Here is an 18,040-nt window from a genome sequence, read left to right as displayed (position 1 = left end):
GGTATCATTATAATCTAAAGTATGTTGATCAATGTACAGGTGCAGATTTAGAGGTAAAGATATATTGCTTGCAATTGAGATATATTTTGACAACTCTAGTTGCAGGGAAATTGTAACAAAATTTTAGGTATATACGAAAAATGACAGTAGACCTAAATTGAAAGTGCGGAAGTCCAGTAACTAGAGATAATCATCATAACCTAGAAAGGTCCAAAACTAGGAGGGTTAGACGGGAATGGAAGGTCTCCAGGAGGAAACTATTTTTCATCCTTTAGACGATACACACATTACTTATTGATTTGTATGTGAACAAACAGGAAATTGTCAAGGAAATCTTGCAAAAAATGGGGAAATTTTCGCGATCTAGGGAGAATTTCATCAACGTCTGAGAATATCTCGATGTCGAGTTGTTAAATAGAGTTCATTAATCCTGGTTACAGCCCTGACTAGCCCCAGCACCTCAGCGGGGCCTACTGGGTCAGTCTTGCGGCGTCGTTCAACGTAGAAGGACATCTGCGCAGCTCCAGCACCAATGGTCTCCATACGGACACCTGGTGGTATGTTGTCTCGAAAACTGCTGTCCTGCTTACTAATGTATGGTTCATTTTTTTTTCTAATAATTTATAGAATGCAGAGATTTGCAATTTTCAAAGTCTGTTGGATTCTCTACTTGTAGCTCCAAAAATATTTGATTGAAGCTTCCTTTCAGAGGTCGCCGAGAAATCCATTGCTTACACCACAACGTTCTACGTTTCTTGCTTAACAGTTTCTTTTCTTGCTGCACATAGAGCAACTACGCTCCACAGTAGAGTCTCTTGGTAGAGTAAATCATCGGCATACATCCTGTCCCATTGAAAGCTGAACTGCAACTGATGCATGATGCATAGTTTGTTCGGGGTTTAAGATCGACTGTAGTCTGGAAAAAAACAAAGATAGAAATGAAAGCGTTTGTATAAGTCAAAGGAATTTCATGTTGCTAAGCCAAGAGGATAAAGATTTGAACGATTGTTCGGTGTATAAAATTTGCAATTATAAAGTACCGGATAGACCGAGAAAAAACTTATTGAAATAGAAGGACATTTATATCCAGGAAACGCATGACAGTGTGCTGGAAAGGGGCAAGTGTTCTGGGAGACTTCTGTGACCGTAAAATCGCCAATTTTACGAGAAATTATTTCGAGTCCTTTTTCCTCCGCAGTTCATTGTTAAAAGCAAGCGAGTGAAGCTGTGTTGTGTGTCCACTCAATTTCGATTTGGGGATTCAAGACTTTGGTTAATTGATGACCTTCCGTATTTGGACAAAACAGGAGTAACAGGTAAGAAAGAGAGATGAAGAAAAAGGTGGAACGAGATGAGAAAGCTTTCACGGTGCTTTAGCTGATGAAAAACGCCAACGAGAGCCTTCAAGTTTAAGAGATCAAATGGATGGACAAGCGAGTGAATGATTGTGTACAACATTTATAATGAATTACAGAATTTCATTTTCTCACATCGAGAAATTAACCAGGTTCAGAATTAGTCGTTCGATTTCCATAGAACTGGAGAATGGGACCAAATGTGGTTGTATGTAGCAATGTGTATTTTATAAAAGTTTTCTAGGAAGAGGAGGAAGGAAACAAAAGGAACGTTGATAATGACACTGGTTTAGACGATCATAAACACGTCCCACCGCCAACAAGAACCTATCAGTGTGTGGGTGGGGTGCGGGGGGTGTGAGTGGGGGGGGGGGGGGGGCACAGAGTGATTGGTTGTTTTTGGAGCTTTCTGACATCCTGACGTCTAAGGTCATTGACGCCGATATCATTTGTTATGAATGAAGAATAAAAGGATATTTAATTTAAAACAAGAAAAGAAGACCTGCTTCTAAAATAAATCTAAAAGTGCCGCTACCATAGTATGACACATCATATCCGAGAATCTTGGCAAGGATGAACCTTCCATCCTCATCCTCATCCTCAGTCATCAGAAACTCGCGTGTCAACCGAGTATGACTGATGCGAAGACAACAAAGAGTACTCTCTTACTTTCGGGGCATCAAGTTATACCTCGAAGGAGATATAACATTCGTTATTTCTCTCGTGTGATTTTCCACTAAACTATCCCAATGCTGTTGCCAATTATAATAAAACAAATTCTTAATGCTAGGTGGTAAAAATATTCCAGAGGATGGGATACCTTGTTAGTAAATCAGCTACAGCATTCTTTGCCAGTAAATCTGGCTTCTTATTTCCAGACACACCTAAGTGTGTTGGAAGAATCCAGCAAAATCGAACTGTTATGCCTCACAGCCCAATAATGAAAAGCCACTCTAAAATATTTAAAACTATAGGGTTACTGGAATAAAGACTTCTAAAGCTCAGAGGATATTTCTTGCATAACTAAAAATGGTAAAATTTTCCTCCTCTTTTAACGCCATTTTTTAAATAGCGGTTGGTATGCCATATAGTTTGGCAGTAAATATAAAAGATACTAGAGGAAGTGCACCTCTACAATTAGAAGCATTACTATATACTTCAAATCCGACCGCAGCATCAGATGTGGAGCCAGCAGTATATATGAAAGTCGATTCCCTATGTTCTGCTACATGTTCCCTAAAAAGAGACCTGGTTTTTAAGTCAGTTATGTTTTTTCTTATAACCATAAAATATTTACAGAAAGATATCTCTGGTAATTTCTATGGAGGGGCTGATGATATCTTAAATGGGAGCACTTTATTTCTAGCTATATCAAGACTGTTTACATATGATTTTACCCGAAAACCATGAGCTTGAGGAGATTCTGGGCGCAACTCAAAATATCTGCAATGCCCTACAAGGTTTGCAGTCTGGGAGGCTAAAGAATTAGGAAGTCTTTGCAACTTGAAGTAATACCGTACAATAGAAGACTTTCGATATAGGTCTAAAGGTAATTCTCCAGCCTCTACGTGGAGCCTTGGGATAGACGAAGTTCTAAACTAAAGGGTCATGTGGTCAATCTGATACCAGAATGGTGTATTGAATCTAAAATCTTTAATCGGCTTGGAGTGGCTGGGGAGTATAATTTACATCCATAACTGATTTTGGAAAAAATCAAGGTTATGTACAACTTTGAAATAGTTTTGCGGTCTGGCCCCCATGAATGTGTGTTGTGGTGGCCGATGTGATAACGTCCCTGACTGGTGAATGGCAGACTGGGGTTTGAGTCCCTCTCAAACTCGTTAGTTTCTTTGATCGCTGCAACCTCACCAACCTTGTGGGCAAAGGATGGTGGCTTTTGGAGAGCATATAGGTCTACCTACTGAGTCATCAGCAGCCATTGCCTAGCTCTCCTTGGTCCTAACTTGGGTGGAGAAGGGGCTTGGGCGCTGATCATATATATATATATATATATATATATATATGTGTGTGTGTGTGTGTGTGTGTACATACATATATATATACACTATATATATGTGTATATATATATATATATATATATATATATATATATATATATATATATATATATATATATATATATATATATATATATATATATATATATATATTTGTCAGTCTCTGGGGCATTGTCCTACTCGATAGGGAAATGTCACTGTCCCTTGCCCCTGTCTTTCATGAGTGTCCTTTAAACCTTTAAAACTTCTAAAAGATTCAGAGCCTAAAGACATTTTACTTTTAATGCTTGTAAGTGAGGAACCTATGTCAGCCAACAATCAAATATCAATCCTAAAAATCTAGCTTCAATTACTGTACACCTGGGATCTGTTGACCTTTGATGTACATATCAAGATCAGGATGTACGACCCAAATATGAAGAAATGGATAACAGTAGTTAGCGATCAGAGATACATAAAGTGAACACAGATAGAAATGTCACATGGGCTGTACCATCCTGTACGTAGTGCAAGGTATGCAGTTAAGTCTAACAGTTTTGTCTTCTCCATCACAAGGCTTACTGCTACTGTTCACAATATTCTTGAAATTTTATTCCAGCTGTGACCAGATAGTGGCATGATCTTTCAAATTGGTGCATAAGTGATCAGTGTTTGATGAACATTTGGTGCAAAGCTGCAAATAAGATCTACAAAAAAAAGGGGGGGGGGGGGGGCCCGCACTACTCATGTTATACTGTCTCAGGAAAATAAAATACCAAGAAATATCGTATGCATTGCGCTAAACCGACTTATGTTGGACTCCATTATTATTATTATTATTATTATTATTATTATTATTATTATTATTATTATTATTATTATTATTAGCTAGATGTGGCAAGCTGTTGGTCCAACTGGGAAAGTAGCCCAATCAGAAAAGGAAATAAACAAACTATATATGGGAAGTAATTAATAAAAATTTAAACGTTTAAGATCAATCACAACGTTAAGAAATGTATATAATGTATGAAAAGAGATTTATGTCTACCTATTTGACAGAAATTAATTTGCAGCAAGATTGAACTTCTAAAGTTTTTGTCTTTTCGTTTTTTGTTTTTCTTTTGTTTTGAGGAACATATTTGTCCATACGCCGGATAGCAAGGTTGGTAGCGTCGCGGATTTCTATTATAGAGGTCCCGAGTTCGGTCCCCGCCAGGGACGCGAATACCGTGAGACCTTCTACCGGGGGGTACTCCCAGGGTGGCGCCTGGGGGAGAGGTTAGAGGGGACTAGTGATAGTCCCCGATGTAAATCGTCTCTGTGGAAACCTAAAACCCGTAACTTTAACTTTTTATTCTTTTTGCAGCCAATTTCTCGAAATATAACGCAGCCGAGATTTATCCAGCTGGGAGGTTTTTGTGCCTCATGGGGTTAAGGCGACTATTTCTAGCTCTGATCATACTCGGGTCATCCTTCTACGTACTCGTGAGATTCTCTCGAGCTGATACTTATGCAAGGAACGCTCGGCGCTGCTTCACGACTGAAGGTAAGTATGCAAACAACTTTTCCCTTCCAACAGACATGAGTCTTTTTATAGTTTATTTATGACATATTTATTTTTGATGTTGTTAATAGTTTATATATGACATGTCTGTTTTGACGTTGTTACTTTTTTTTAAAATGATTTATTGTTAATTTGTTCTCTTCATTTATCTATTTCCTCATTGGATCCCCTGGGCTTATAGCATCTTGCTTTTCCAACTAGGGTTGTAGCTTGGATTGTAATAATAATAATAATTTAGAGCTAGGCCTTGTTTGTCGTGTACTTTCCTCTGTAGTTGTATCTGATGTTTTCCTACATCCTACTCAGTTCATACCAATGTCTGCTTGTGTGTATGTCTGCTAGCTTCTCCATCTTTTCTAATTTAATTTATGAACTCGGGTAGGAGGAGGGAATGAAGACAATCAGTGGTGGGATTAGGAAATAAAAAGTTTAGAATGAAAAAAAAAAGGGGGGACATTATTTAAGGTCTAATTGTGAGATGGAATTGAAGAAGCGATACAGGGGTACAAGATGATGTCAAGAGTGGCCAAGAATAAAGTAAGTAAAAAAAAAAAATATCCTGTTGCAGTAACAGGAGGGAGAAATTGGACCTGAAATCAAGTCAGAATGAAATGGTCTTTTATAGGAAAGTGAATGCACAGAGGAATGGGGAATGCTGGAGTCGATGGAGTGAATATATTGGATATTTGTAAAGAAGTAGAGCTGAGTAAGGCAAAGATTAAAAGGGTTAATGTAAGGCTAAGAATGTTTTGAAGCAGCATTAAAGTAAAACAACAGAATTTAGTTAAAAAGTTTTTTAAAGTATCTGGGAAAAAAAGGGAAAAAAAGAGTCGAGAGTAAATATATGGGAATATCTGTCTTTGTGTATGTCTGGCAGCTGCTCAGTCTTCTTTAATTTTATTAATGAAAACAGGTAGGAGGGAAAAAACGTAAAACAAAGTGAATGCTCAGAGGATTGGGGAATACATTCGATGGCGTCACTATATTGGATATTCGCAACATTTGGATGATAAAAAAAAAAAAAAAAAAAAAAAAAAAAAAAAAAAAAAAAAAAAAAAAAAAAAAAAAAAAAAAAAGATAGTGAAAGGGTTCTAAAGTATCTGGGAAAGAGACAGTTGAGAGTAAATGTATGTCAATATGAATTGTGGAAGGATTAATGAAATCGAATCCTATAAAAACCTTAGAATAAGTATAACGAAGGATGGTGCACCGTTAAAAAAAAAAAAAAAAAAAAAAAAAAAAAAACCGTAATTCTAATCGGAAAATCTCCGTAAAAAATACTGTTCTCAGCTGTATTTCAGTAAAATACAGGCGACCGCAATTTTATCATACTATGTTATTGTCTTTTACGGTTTTGGGACCGTAATATCACTCCTTTACGTCAATATGTCCGTTCTCAAAATGGTAAATGCCTGGCAACATTTATTCTAGAATTTTCACGGTTTTTCTATCCAAATTTTTAACAATGTAACAAAGTCACAGAATTCGAGAACCCAGAATTCCGTTACGTTACTGATATTTCCATAATGACATAATCATAGTGATAATGTAAATGAATACTATTGCTAATCATAACACCGTAATGATTTTAAGCTTTTAAAACATTCGTAATAAACCTCCCTTTGAGAGATTATTCCTAACGCGCGTGTGTGTGTGTGTTTCTGTAAGATTATATACACACTGTTAGAAAAAAACCGTAATTTTAATCACAAATTATCCGTAAAAATATACTGTTCTCAGCTGTATTTCAGTAAAATACAGGCGACCGTAATTTTATCTTACTTCGTTACTATTTTTTACCGGTTGGAGACCGTAATATCACTCTTTTACGTCAATATATCCGTTTTTAAAATGGGAAAAATCCTGGAATAAATGTTGCCAGACATTTGCTGTTTCTTTAAAGCAAATTTTTAACAGTGCAGATAAGAGAGAGGTGATGGGACGGAAGTCCGTGGTTTCTAATTACATCCATGTTATGTCCCCAGAGCCAAAACATAAAGAAGACCCCGTCGTTTTTGAAGACAAGATATTTCAGCCTTTGCTGACTCTTTATAAAAAGAAAGCTGCTGGAAAATTAGCTCCAGGGAAGAAGAAGTAAGTAATGCTTCGAGTACTTTCATTTTTACGGTTTTGAAGACCACACTTAACTCAATTTAGTCAACTTTACATAAGTTATTAGGACTGAAAAAGACTTAGAATACAGTTAGCATTTGCTTATTTTTCATCTGTTTTATATGATTTTGATTCTCCAAAATAGCAAAATTAGTACCATCATTACTAACAGCAAGATAGTCGATAATGATAAAAAGAAAGTTGTCTCATATCCATCACCTTAGAGACCTTTTTCAAATGTAGATTCAAGAAGGGAGGTGTTCCTCGGATACTGCTTTGGGCAAATCCTTTCTGGGTCAGATACTGGCACGAACAGACATCTCACATCAAGAAAAAACTCTGTCCTCTTCCCTGCAAAGTGATATTTAATGAGAAAAAGGTAATTATGCTGAAGTCGTTCTATTCTTGGCATATTGATCTCATTGTAATTCAGAAGATTATCTATGCTGTTATCCTACTTTAAAATGCTGTGCCACATTGCCCGAATATTTCTGAATTAAATTCCCGTCTATGAATGTACAAAATATTGTCTCTTGATCTTTGAATGTTTCCATATTTTTCATCTTAATTGGGATAAAACAATAATGTGATATCATTACTAGATTTTTCAGGCACTAGTTTCCTACAACCTTCCTCCTCACTTTGAGAACCATTTTCCTTTTTATCGTGATTCGAAGAAATTCAAGACAAGACAAAGGACAAGAAGACCCATTGCAGTGACGTCATTCATCCTCTCATTCTTCCTCCTTTGCTGTAGTTTTTTCTTGTTTTTTATGCCAAAACTGATAACCAGTGATGTGTCATTCTTTATTTTGTTTGTAGATATATATATATATATATATATATATATATATATATATATATATATATATATATATATATATATATATATATATATATATATATATATATATTATATATATACATATAATACATATATAATATATATATATATATATATATATATATATATATATATATATATATATATATATATATATATATATACATATAATACATATATATATATATATATATATATATATATATATATATATATATATATATATATATATATATATATATATATATACTATTTCCCAAAAGAACTTTCTTAAGTATATTTGAATTTTCTAGATTAAAACTGATGATAGGTAGCAAACGGAAGAGTATGTTGGTGCATATGAAGAGGAGCAGCTAAATCTATAAATTGATATTATTGGGCCGAAAAAGTGATGATAATTAAGTTTAAGTTGAAGACAAAGGGCCGAGATTTTGTCTGTAAGCTTCGTTAAGGAGATTGTGTCTGACAGAACGAAATAACTTGAATGTAAGGGAAGAGTATTGTTAAAGAGAAAAATGGGTGTTATTATAGTATGCTATCTACCGCCGATTTTGCTATCTACCACCCCTCTCTGACTATAGTATGATACCTACCATCAGTCCCTAAGGATACGCTCTACTTGCTAATCCGCCTCTAATAAGGAGGATCACTACCGACTTGATAACCCAACTTAACCTAACCTAACTCAACCCAACCTAACCTAACCTAACTTACAAACTGCTTATAATTATGCACCCATGTCCTAACATAGTCTAACCCAACCTAACCTAACCTACAAACTGTTTATAATTATGCATCCATGTTATCCTTCCAATAAATATTATTAAACTATCATTAAAGTCCAATGAGGATAACATACTGGTGGTAAGTAATCTGTTTGATAATCCTCATCAAACGGGAGGATTAACATTGACGGTAGATAACATACTTTGTGGTAGATACCATACTATAGTAGAAATTCGACGGTAGATAGCATACTATAATAGCACCGAAAAATGAAATGGGGTTAATGAGAACTTTTTAAAATCCCAAGACAGGTCATAGGGACAACAGGGATCGTTTATTTTTATCGGAAAGTATGAAGTGGGAATAATACTAGTAAGTGATTAGTAAAACGTCAAAAGTTCAAACTTGGAGCAAATGTTTTTATGTTGACCAGGTTGACGTGAGTCTTTTTATTGTTTATATATGACACATCTGTTTTTGACGTTGTTAATAGTTTATATAAGACATATCTGTTTTGACGCTGTTACTGTTTTTAGAATGATATATTGTTAATTTATTCTCATCATTTATTTATATCCTTATTTCTTTTCCTCACTGGGCTATTTTTCCCTGCTGGAGCCCTTGGGCTTATAGCATCTTGCTTTTCCAACTAGGGTTGTAGCTTGGCTAATAATAGTAATAATAATAATAATAATAATAATAAGTATGATAATAATACTGGTGGCCGAAGTGGTAAAGACCCTGACTGGTGAGTGCCAAACTGGGGTTCGCGTCCCGCTCAATCTCGTTAGTTTCCTTTGTCGCTGCAACCTCACCATCCTTGCGAGCTAAGGATACTGGTTTTTGGGGAACTTATAGTTCTATCTGCTGAGTCGTCAGCAGCCATTGCCCGGCCCTTCTTGGTCCTAGCTTGGGTGGAGAGTGGTCTTTGGCGCTATTCATATGCATTTATGGTCAGTCTCTTGCTGCATTTTTCTGCTTGAGAGGGCAATGTCACAGTCCCTTGCCTCTGCCATTCATGAATGGTCTTTAAACCTTTAAATGAAAGATTTAGGGACCAAATAAGATAGGATTTAGGATGGAGTTGCAAAACAGAAGAGAAGATCGTGTACAGAAAGATAGGAATATGGGTAATATACAATATACCTGGGTGGGAGTATGGTAGAATTTTGATAGAGAAAATGGTAGAGTGATAGAATACATGATCAGGAAAGAGCAATGTGTGTTTAGACAAGGAAGAGGCTGTGTTAATTGAATATTTGATACAGAACAGTTATGTGATAAGTTCGATTTTAAAGAGAAAAAATTGTATGCAAGATATTTGGACTAAAATGACCTGAGGAAGATGCAGTAAACAAGCAATGTGTACGATATTGAGAATGAATAAAAATCTTGATAATGAACGTGGAATGCTAAGTGACTACTGCAATTGTATGAGCCCTGGAAGTGAAGTGATGGTGTAAGACTAATAGTGTTAGAGGAAGAGTACGGGAGGAGCCCAGTTTTATGCTAAACATAGGCCTGAAAGGATGATGGTTAGACCTTGTCTGAAGGTATATCAGAACACTATTTTGTTGTTAAAAAGTTGCTGGAGGGGAAGATGTTTCTCTGTCCCCATGCCTTTTCAACATCTTTACAGATGGATTGGTGTGAAAATTCAAAGAATGAAAAGTAAATGTGAGTGTGAAGTTTTGGGATCGAAAATAAGACTGCAATATCTATATTAATCAAGGACAATAGATAAAGATGGATGAAAGTAGTGAAAGATATGCAAACCCATTGTAAAAGTATTATTGTTATTACTATTATCTGCTAAGCTACAACCCTAGCTGGAAAAGCAGGATGCTATAAGCCCAGGGGACACAACACGGAAAATATCCCAGTGAGGAAAGGAAAAAAGGAAAACTAAAATATTTTAAGAACAGTAACAACATTAAAATAGATATTTCCTATATAAACAATAAAAACTTTAACAAAACAAGAGGAAGAGAAATTAGAGGGCAGTGAGTCCGAGTGTAAAAGCTGAAGAGTAAAAGCATTCCCGATCAGTCCAATTAAGGTGTATCAAGGCCAGAAATACAATGAAATTCGGAAAATGTTAACAAAGATGGCGCAATGAAAGTATTAGATTTGCTTGGTATTTGAAAGACTTTTTGTTGGAACATATACGAAGCCAAGAATATAAGAGGTTGTGTGTAAGAGACTGGGAAGAGACTTTGAACTTTAGTGGAAGAAAGTGTGTATGAACATATGATGGAACTGTTCAGCCAAATTTGTTTTAAGAGAGGGAAGTGTTTATGTTAAATATGAATGGAAGGTTTAAGCTGTTTGAGTAAATTCTGTACCTTAAAATTATGTGGCTCAAAAATAATTGGCATGATGAGAAATTGGATTATATGTAGAAATTTCAAAAAGAGTCCCTGTTGGTGCAAGGACGCATATAAATCTATTGAGGTTGTTGGGTCCTATAGAAAGGATGAATGAGAGCAAATGGAGAGAAGTTTTAGAAAGAAATATCTGGTGGACGGAAAAAAAAAATTAATGGTTTGACTTATGTACTCATAATGTGGCAGTTCGATGAATATGGTCAACTATGATGTAAATAAACACAATATATTTGATAGAAAATATTTGATAATAAATTCTTCGTAATCAACTATGTTTTGGAAATACTTCCCAGCTTCGCATTCTTTTAATCATACGGAAGTATTAATTAGAGAATACTTCCTTTAAACTTTAAAGACTCCAAAAGCTTACTTCTTCTGTGTAATACTTCATTTCCATGACCCATGGAAACAAGGGGTTTCATTGAGCAGAGCCAAAATCACAGATAACATTTTTCTTTTTTCATGTCAATTACAGAAACAGGACGTTGATGCAATACTCATCGAGCTAAGAGGAGCAAAAGACCCCCAAACCGTGCTACGTGCTCTGGGTCCCAGAAATCCTCGCCAACCCTGGATTATGTTGAGCTTAGAGACCCCACCCCTGGCGTCCCCTCACCACAGATCGAATTTAACTCTTTTCAACGGATTCTTCAACCGAACGATGATGTACCGTAGTGACGCTGATATCATAGTACCTCATGGGTTCGTTGTCAGTAAAGAGGATGCAAAATTGCTTCCTCCCGCTTGGGTCGTACCTCCAGTTTTAAAGCAAGGAAATCAGCAAAGAAAATTAGCCATAGTTTTCATCTCAAAAAACAATGATCTAGTACATTCTAATCGCCTGGAATATGTAAAGTACTTCCAGAAGTACGCCCCCATTGATATCTATGGAAAATATGGGACTATGAAATGTGGCCGAACAATGGTTGTATCTCATAGATATGACCCCTTGACCGACAAATGCCTGAGAATGGCTGGAGAAAAATACCTCTTTATCTTTTCTTTTGAGAACAATTTTTGTAAAGACTACATCACCGAAAAGGTCTACAACTTCCTTCATTATCCAATAGTTCCTGTGGTTCGAGGACTTGCAAACTACTCCTCGTTTCTGCCTCCGAATTCATACATAAACGCGAATGAATACACTCCCAAGGAACTGGCCGAGAAGTTACTGTACTTGCAACGAAATCCTGAGGTAAGATTTTTTTATGATTATTCTCATGTCTGTCTTTGTACCTAAAGTAACAAATGCATGAATTCATACCAATTTTATTACCATATCTTACACTGTAACTTCCAGTATCTGCAGTATTATTTTTGATAATACAAATCTCTTAATTCGCAGGAGTACCAGAAATATTTCGAATGGAAAAATCACTTCCAGCCTTCGACCATCGGAGCAGAGAGAACCTTCTGCCACCTGTGTGCCAGGTTGTATGACCCTCAGATGTACGAGCATCGAGTCATTGAAGACTTTGAAGATTGGTTTGTTTACAAGTCCGAGTGTTGGAGCCCAATATACACTGAAGATATTAGTAAGCAAGCAGAGGATATTGAATGAACTCGGTGTGAATATATCGAAATTGAAAATTTCAGAGGGACCATACGAGAATTTACTTCTTTTCTTATTGAAAGAAAATTAATGTGAATGAGGTCTTAGTCTCTGATAATAGAATGCATATAGATGAGAGGTGTAATGCGTAGCAGGACAGCTAAGCAAGATAACTGACATAAAGAGAAGCTAATCTGTTGACACAAAGGGATTAGCAATGATTTTGTACTTTTACATGGGACCAGAGAGACCTTGATCCTTGGTCAAATTTACTAATAGGAGAAGGGGCCATTTGATCCGAAATTGGGAGGTTTAAAGTAAAAAATAAAAAAAAAGAAGTCTTAGGCATGTTCTTCCAGTCGCGTCTGCTTTCTCTATTTAAATCTTCTATCATTATTTTGTAATTCCTCCTATGATTCTCTAAACAAAACTATGTCATCTGCATAGTATATATACACATACAGTACTGTATACATCTACATATATTAGACGATATTCAGGTTGCAGTCTTCGTGGGCTAACACAACTCAGCTATATTTATAAAAAATAAAAGTAGAAGTATATTATATTTTCTTTTTTTTACTCTCTCCTAGTAATTGTTCATGGCAAACATGTAAAATTAGATGTGACTTAGGTTGAGAAAATTTATTTCCTTGCCGTGCAAAAGGCAATATTGGTACGTTACTGGTACAATATGTATCTGGATCATGATACATAAACTTCACTTTACTGACAGCGCGTGTACAATTATTTGACCCCTTTCTACGATGCACAATACCATGTATGATGTCGCATTGCTCTATACTTTAATCTCATATAATCTAATATAACAATAATTTTTCAGGGAAAACTACAAATAATTTTGAGGATCCAGTTTGACTACCTATTTACTTATAGGATCTGAGCATAGCCGTGACTGTGACGGTGGGGTTAGTTTGTGGCTCCCGTTTGAAACTGGTGCGCTCAAGTCTCCCACACCCGCCCAATTTTGAATTCATAAAGCTTGTAGTAAAAGCCCAAGCTTAATTTTCGTCATCATTATCATCAAGGTAGTGTTTTTGGCCCATTACTTTTCATACTATATACACATATTACGTGATTTGGCCTAGAAAACGACCTCGTTGCTTATGCAGATGATGCTACTTTCTTTGTATCAATGACATCTCCTGAATGTAGATCTAGGGTTGATGTAGTCTTCAATAGAAATCTAACTAAAATGAGTCCATGGTACAAATCATGGGGCATGAAGTTGTAACCTTTCAAAACTCAAAGTATGATTGTAAGTCAAGGACAGTGGCTCCCCAACAACCGGATCTCAGCATTGATAACGTTTATTTTTTTTCTTAACTCTATATGACTTGAAATTTTAGGTGTGATTCTTGATAACAAATTTACTTTTGAGAAACACATTTGGTCTGTCTCTTCTTTAATTGCACAAAAATGGCTTCGTGAGAAATTCTTAAGATTTTTGGTGACCAGTCTTTCCTTCTGCCTTCTTTTGAGTATTGGTCTTCCAGGCAGTATCATACTGCTCGTAATACTGAATGTACAGTTAATTCTAATAGCCATGCCTTCTCCATCATAAGGCTCAATGTCTACACAATATTCTTGAAGTTTTATTCCAGATATAACAAAGTTGTGGAATGATCTTCGTAATCAGGCAGTTGAATCGGTGGAACATTAAACCTTACAGCGAATGTTTTCATGCTGAACAGACTGACATAAGTCTCCCTTGGTGCTTTTTAAATGAAAGATCTATTTTAATGTTATCACTGTTTTTTAAATATTCTATTTTAATTACATTACTTCTATAGTTTATTTATTTCCATATTTCATTCATGGACCAAGTTTTCCTTGTTGGAGCTCTTGGGCTTATAGCATCCTGCTTTTCCAACTAGGGTTGAAGCTTAGCTAATGATAATAATAATAATAATAATAATAATAATAATAATAATAATAATAATAATAATAATAATAATAATAATGAAAATAATAATAATAATGATAATAATAATAATAATAATAATAATAATAATAATAATAATAATAATAATGATAATAATAATAATATTGATAATAATAGTAATAATAATAATAATAATAATAATAATAATAATACAGAAAGGACAGAAGTACATCAGATCTCATATTCGCCTTGAGGCTTGTTATTGAAAAATCATGGGAATACAATAGGCCACTGTATATAGCATTTATTGATTTGGAAAAGGCATTTGACACGGTACCTAGGAACAAATTGTGGAGGTGCTTGGGAGAGGTTTGTGGACTCGACGGTAGATTGGGAGCTGCAATAAAGAGCACGTACGAACCATGTATGAATAATGTAAGGACTGGATACAAGAATGAAAATTGGTTTAGAGTAACAACAGGTGTTAAGCAGGGAAGCGTTCTTTCCCCACTCTTGTTCATTGCATATATAGATGTAATTATAAGAAGTTTTAAGGAAAGAATAAATATCTCGGGAGACATCATGATTTTTGCTGATGATATTGCTTTCTGGACATATGATCATGAAGAACTAGAAAGAGCATTCATAGCCTTGAACGATTGTTTAACAGAAGCTGGACTGGAGATGAACATTAATAAAACAGAAATATTAACAATCAACAAACAACAACAAGCTCCAACGAACATCATGATAAGAAATACGGTAATTAAGGACACCAACGCATTCAAGTATGTAGGGTGTATGTTTACAGACAACGGCTATAAGAACCAAGAAGAAATTACTGAACGAATAAAGAAATATAATAAATGCTGTGGAGCACTCTATCCAATTATGAGAGATGCATACGTACCTATAGAAGTAAAGAAAACCATATTTGAAGGATTACTAACACCAATCATGACATATGGATCAGAGAGCTGGACAATGACCATCAAAGACAGCAGTAGAGTCCAAGCTTCAGAGATGAAAATCCTGAGAACAATAATGCACAAAATAAGAAGAGATATAATAAGAAATGTAGATTTTAGAAGGATGGTTCGGGTATCTCCTATGTTGAACAAGATTGAGAAGGGACAGCTGAGATGGCTGGGACATTTAATGAGAATGGATGGAAATAGAATTGCAAGGAAGAGATGGAACTGGACGCCTGGTGGGAGGAGATCAAGAGGTAGACCACGTAAACGCTGGAGGGATGGAATTGAAGAGATTTTGACAAAGAACAACATGCCAACAATTGAACAGCTGAGAAGAGAGGGAATTTTTGAAAACAGAATTGAGTGGAGAAGACAACTGATTCCACTGACAGGCTGAAAGCCTACCTGGGAGTTGAAGTGAAGTGAAGTGAAGGGAAGTGAATAATAATAATGATAATAATAACAATAATAATAATAATAATGATAATAATAATAATAATAGTAATATTATTATTATTATTATTATTATTATTCACTAACTTAACTGTAAAAAATAAATCCTTTTTTTTGTAGGTGTGAAAGAAATGTAATCAAATTTTGGGCAGAAAATAATTTAGGGCAAAAAAATATGTGGATAATTTAAAGTTTGAAAATTAGAATAGGATAGGATAAACTTCAAAAATACGCACAGACACACATACATGCACACATGTGTATTATACAAAAATATAATAATAATAATAATAATAATAATAATAATAATAATAATAATAATAATAATTGTCGCGAACGAAGTGAGTGACCTTATATGAAATGCCAAAATTTTCGCGAACGAATCCCACCCAACCCATAGCCCGGTCATTCACTTTTATCATTATTGGAGGTGGGGGGGGGGAGCTGATATATTTGGCGGCGGGGTCAATAACTCCTATATCAATAAATGTATTCAAATAAAATTTTAATGGATTATATATATATATATATATATATATATATATATATATATATATACATATATATATATATATATATATATATATATATATATATATATATATATATATATATATATATATATTTATATAAGCTTTGTTTTTGGCAGTTTTCAAATTCATACCTGCTATAGGCATGCCCTGGTTGTCACTTTAGTTCGTAAGTGACGACTTTTAGCTAAAAAATTAGTGAGGAGACGCAAACAACTCCTAGAGTTCTATCCAAATGATTTTCGCAAGGTTTGTTGACTGGTATATGAACTACATTTATACCCATTTTCTTATTGATACTTGCCATAGAAAAGTCACAATAGCCATTTTTCGATAACCGCGGGAGGCTGATTTTCGGCGGCGCCGTAAATTACTCTTAAAATACTTCATATATCGAAATGAAATCTTCAGGGATTTTTGGGATGGATATTTAAGTTGTCCATATCTATTTTCCTGTTTATATCTGCCACAGGAAAGCCACAGCAAACTTTTATTTTGGTATGGATTGAATGTTTTTTTTTTTTTTGGCGGTGGAGTAAATTGTTCCTAGAATTATTCACATATCCAAATGAAAATTTCAGGGATTGATGCAAAACTAAGATACAACATATTTAAATTGCTGCTGGATGTGGCCACCCAAAAGAGATACATTAAATTTTAAATTTCTGGAAGATATGGCCACCAATATATGGTATATTACGTTTCAGAATACTGCAGGATAAGGCCACTCACATAGGGTACATTATGTTTCAAAATGTTCCAGGATGTGGCCACCCACATAGGGTACATTAGGTTTCAAATTGTTGTGGCATGTGGCCAGCCACTTAGGGTACATTACTTTTCAAATTGCTGTATGATATGGCCACTCACATAGGGTATATTATATTTCAAGTTTCTTCAGGATATGGCCCCCAATATATGGCACATTACGTTTCAAAATACTGCAGGATATGGCCACCCACATAAGGTACATTATATTTCGAGATCCTGTGGGATGTGGCCACCTGCATATGGTGCATTACTTTTCAAAATAATCCGGGATGTGGCCACTCACTTGAGTTACATTACATTTTCAATTGCTGCAGGATGTGGCCACCCACATAAGGTATATAACATTTCACATATTTGTGGGATGTGGCCTTCCACATATGGTACATTACGTTTCAAAACGCTGCATGATGTGGCCACCCAAATGGCTGCAGAATGTGGTCACGCACATAAGGTACTTTGTTTCAAATTTCGGCGGGATGTGGCCACCCACGTAAGGTGCATTACGTTTAAAAATGCTGTAGGATGTGGCCACCCACATAGGGCACATTATGTTTCCAAATGCTATGGGATGTGGCCACCTCATAGGGTTTATTATGTTTCGAAATTCTGCAGGATGTGGTCACCCACATATGATACATTACATTTGAAATTGCTGCAAGATGTGGCCACCCACATACGGTATATTATGTTTGAAAATGCTACAGGATTTAGCCCCGCACGTAGGGTACATTATGTTTTAAAAGGCTGCGGGATGTGGCCATCCACATAAGTTGCATTACGTTCAAAATCGATGCTGGATGTGGCCACCCGCATAACATACATTACATTTCAAATTGTTGCAAAATGTGCCCATCTGCTTTAGGTACACT

At 35.4% G+C, this 18,040-nt stretch overlaps 2 protein-coding genes across 2 annotated transcripts; both read left to right on the top strand.

Annotated features, from left to right (window-relative positions):
• Positions 1–487: 487 nt before the first annotated feature.
• Positions 488–8,186, top strand: LOC137652964 (uncharacterized). The gene is made up of 5 exons (XM_068386357.1): positions 488–557; positions 4,719–4,898; positions 6,902–7,010; positions 7,272–7,407; positions 8,166–8,186. Exons 1-5 carry the CDS (start codon positions 533–535, stop codon positions 8,184–8,186), a joined length of 471 nt encoding a protein of 156 aa, XP_068242458.1. The 5' UTR covers positions 488–532.
• A 1,490-nt stretch (positions 8,187–9,676) lies between these two features.
• LOC137652963 (alpha-(1,3)-fucosyltransferase C-like) lies at positions 9,677–13,058 on the top strand. The gene is made up of 3 exons (XM_068386356.1): positions 9,677–9,748; positions 11,461–12,180; positions 12,331–13,058. The coding sequence occupies exons 1-3, from the start codon at positions 9,677–9,679 to the stop codon at positions 12,544–12,546; spliced, it is 1,008 nt and encodes a 335-aa protein (XP_068242457.1). The 3' UTR covers positions 12,547–13,058.
• The last annotated feature ends 4,982 nt before the right edge of the window (positions 13,059–18,040 follow it).

Source organism: Palaemon carinicauda, chromosome 14 (assembly GCF_036898095.1).
Source record: "Palaemon carinicauda isolate YSFRI2023 chromosome 14, ASM3689809v2, whole genome shotgun sequence".
Lineage (NCBI taxonomy): Eukaryota > Metazoa > Arthropoda > Malacostraca > Decapoda > Palaemonidae > Palaemon > Palaemon carinicauda.
The sequence above is the reverse complement of the archived record's forward strand: the minus strand, read 5'-3'. Positions and strand labels throughout refer to the sequence as shown.

Coding starts and splice junctions, on each gene's coding strand:
- LOC137652963 (XM_068386356.1), top strand. CDS start 9,677: ATGGAGTTGCAAAACAGAAGAGAAGATCGTGTACAGAAAGATAGGAAT. Junction 9,749..11,460: donor GTAATATACAATATACCTGG/GTGGGAGTATGG, acceptor TGTCAATTACAG/AAACAGGACGTTGATGCAAT. Junction 12,181..12,330: donor ACTTGCAACGAAATCCTGAG/GTAAGATTTTTT, acceptor CTTAATTCGCAG/GAGTACCAGAAATATTTCGA.
- LOC137652964 (XM_068386357.1), top strand. CDS start 533: ATGGTCTCCATACGGACACCTGGTG. Junction 558..4,718: donor CTCCATACGGACACCTGGTG/GTATGTTGTCTC, acceptor TTCTTTTTGCAG/CCAATTTCTCGAAATATAAC. Junction 4,899..6,901: donor GCGCTGCTTCACGACTGAAG/GTAAGTATGCAA, acceptor TTATGTCCCCAG/AGCCAAAACATAAAGAAGAC.